General features: G+C 35.8%; 1 protein-coding gene across 1 annotated transcript; it reads left to right on the plus strand.

Annotated features, from left to right (window-relative positions):
• Positions 1-253: 253 nt before the first annotated feature.
• On the plus strand, positions 254-769 carry LOC126699524 (uncharacterized). Its single transcript, XM_050397403.1, has one exon. The coding sequence runs from the start codon at positions 254-256 to the stop codon at positions 767-769; it is 516 nt and encodes a 171-aa protein (XP_050253360.1).
• The last annotated feature ends 1,837 nt before the right edge of the window (positions 770-2,606 follow it).

A 2,606-nucleotide genomic window follows, 5' to 3' on the forward strand; every position in this document is an offset into this window, starting at 1 on the left:
TTCTTGTTGATCCGAGCCACCTGGCTGTAATAGTTGTCACTACAAAGTTGGACTCATAATTTCCATGGACCATGGCCCCAAGGATTTTTCTATAAAATCCAACAGTCAACAGAACAAGTTTGTAAATCAAAGAAAAGAATAGACAGTCATTGTGTTTCTTATATATAAGCCAATACTGATATCCAATTCTATATTCCTGCATAGATAGTTAGATATACCTCTCCTACTTTGCATATCTATCTAATATAGAAAGATGGGTGCTTGTTTTTCTTGCAGATCTTCACAACCATTCAAGAGCATAAGAGTTGTTCACTTTAATGGTTATGTGGAGGACTTTGAACATCCTGTTTCTGTTAATGAAGTCACAGCCAAGTCCCCAAAGCACTTTGTCTGCACCCCAGCTCAGCTTCTATCCAATGGCTCCAAACCACTAAAGCCTGACACTCAACTTGAACTAGGCAAAATCTATTTCTTGCTACCATTCTCAACATTACAAGCTGATGTTTCTCCTATGGACTTGGCCTCTATAGTGAGGAAGCTAACCACAGTAGCAAAAACTAGTCCTTTGTGGAGCCAACAACATGGTTCAAACCCAGCTACAAGTCCTAACCGGTTTATGGAGACAGAAAAGCCTGTGGTGGCATATGGTGCACCAAGGTCTGCCAGAGCACGATCGTGGAGGCCTATTTTGGACACCATTAGAGAGAGGTCATTCAATCGTAGAAGTGAATCAGATTTGCAAGAAATGCATTCTGAGACTGTGAAATAGCTTGAATTTGACGTAGGTTGTGTTCTTGTACAAAAAAAATATATATTAAGATAAAAAGAATAGAATCACTAAGAAAATCATCTTGTGTTAGTATGTATGTGATTTAGCTGGATAAGAAATGAAATAGCTAGCATTTGAGGTAGGTTGTGCTCTATTCTATTCCCATGTAATTGAATATTTTTGGGAAATTTTCAATTTCATTTTTTTGAGTGCTTAGCTCATATTTGACATTTTTTAAGGCATACGAGATTTTCACCGACTTAAAGTCATTCACAGAAGAGTAACAGGAATAACATTACTTGGGGGAGATATCTTTCTTCTAATGGATCTCTCACCTGGGTTGTCTTTAAATGTTTTATAATGTTAGCAGAGGTCTTATTGTATTGCTGTTAAATATTAGCATTAATACACTATGTTGAATATGCTAGTATGGATGCGGAAGCGAAAGCATAAAGTATAGAACACAATAATAAACAAAGGTTACGCGGTTCAGTCTAACGGCCTACATCCACGGAGAAAACCCTAAAAGTCTACATCAATAATATATTATAGGGTAGTACAAATCCTGTGTTACAATGAATCATAACATGTGTATATATAGTAGACTAAACCCTAGACTAATAGACTTCTAGTACAAGTAGGAGACTTAACTTGCACACAAAGTAGAATTAGGCTTAGGCCTATACTAATGGGCTAATATATATTTAACAATTGCAATTGCAGCTATATGGATGTTTGTCCAAACCCAGGCTATAATTAAATTTGGGTTCGTTGCTAAATTAGTGATTATTTCAATATCAGTATTTACCATTCCTGGTGTGGCTTGTTGTATAAAGTAGCTCATAGTTTTCTAAAGATAGAAATGGCTGATATATATATATATATATATATATAAATTTGAATGAGTGAGTTAATGTATTTCAATTACAACAGGCCTGATTCTGATAACTGCAAAGAATTCATTAGCCGCACTTCAACTAAATTGATCAAAGCTTAAGAAGAAGATCTGTGTAGTCACACTTCACAGTGATGGCAGGGAAAATCAACTGAGGAAAGTAAAATGCTTTCTCAGGAATTTCAACACGCAGCAATAGTATCTGGTGGATTTATGTACCCACTAATAAGTAGGAACTTCCTAATCTAAACATATAAACATAGGTGACATTTAGTTGTTTACAGTTGGGTTGGTCCAGCTACAAACAAATTTGACAAATTCATAATCCTTAGAATAGTTTGCAGGAAACTGATTTACTATGATCTATACAATCAACGAGGCACAAATATGGGACCTGGTGGGACCCACTTTTGAATTGGTATGAGAAACAGTAAAGTGCTTAGGAACTCAAAATTCCCCTCTTGACTCTCTCTCTCTCTCAACAGCTCCCTCTGTTTTTCCTTAACAGCTTTCTTTGCTTCTTTTGCTTTCTCCCAGTTTTTGCTCATGATGCCTCGGCTCACCTCACTCCACACAATAGCTGATTCACTTGGCCATATTTCCTATTGTAAAACAGAAACTCAATTCTAAGTCAGGGACATAGACAGAGAAACTCTACTCTTACTGTGAAACAGGGACGAACGCAGGATTTTAAGCCGGGGGGGGGCTAGAGATAAGCAAAATTTTTTTTTTTTCAAATACGCATCCATATAGTATTAATAAATGATCAACCAAGACAAATACCCAAAAATCATTGTTTCTTAGTATATTAAGATACAATCTACTAACAAAAACAAAAGATGCGAAACACTATTGTTTCTTAATATATTAAGATACAATCTACTAACAAAAACAAAAGATGCGAAACACTATTGTTTCTTTATACAATCATCTATGAAAAGG

The sequence above is a fragment of the Quercus robur genome, chromosome 2 (assembly GCF_932294415.1).
Source record: "Quercus robur chromosome 2, dhQueRobu3.1, whole genome shotgun sequence".
In the NCBI taxonomy this organism is placed as follows: domain Eukaryota; kingdom Viridiplantae; phylum Streptophyta; class Magnoliopsida; order Fagales; family Fagaceae; genus Quercus; species Quercus robur.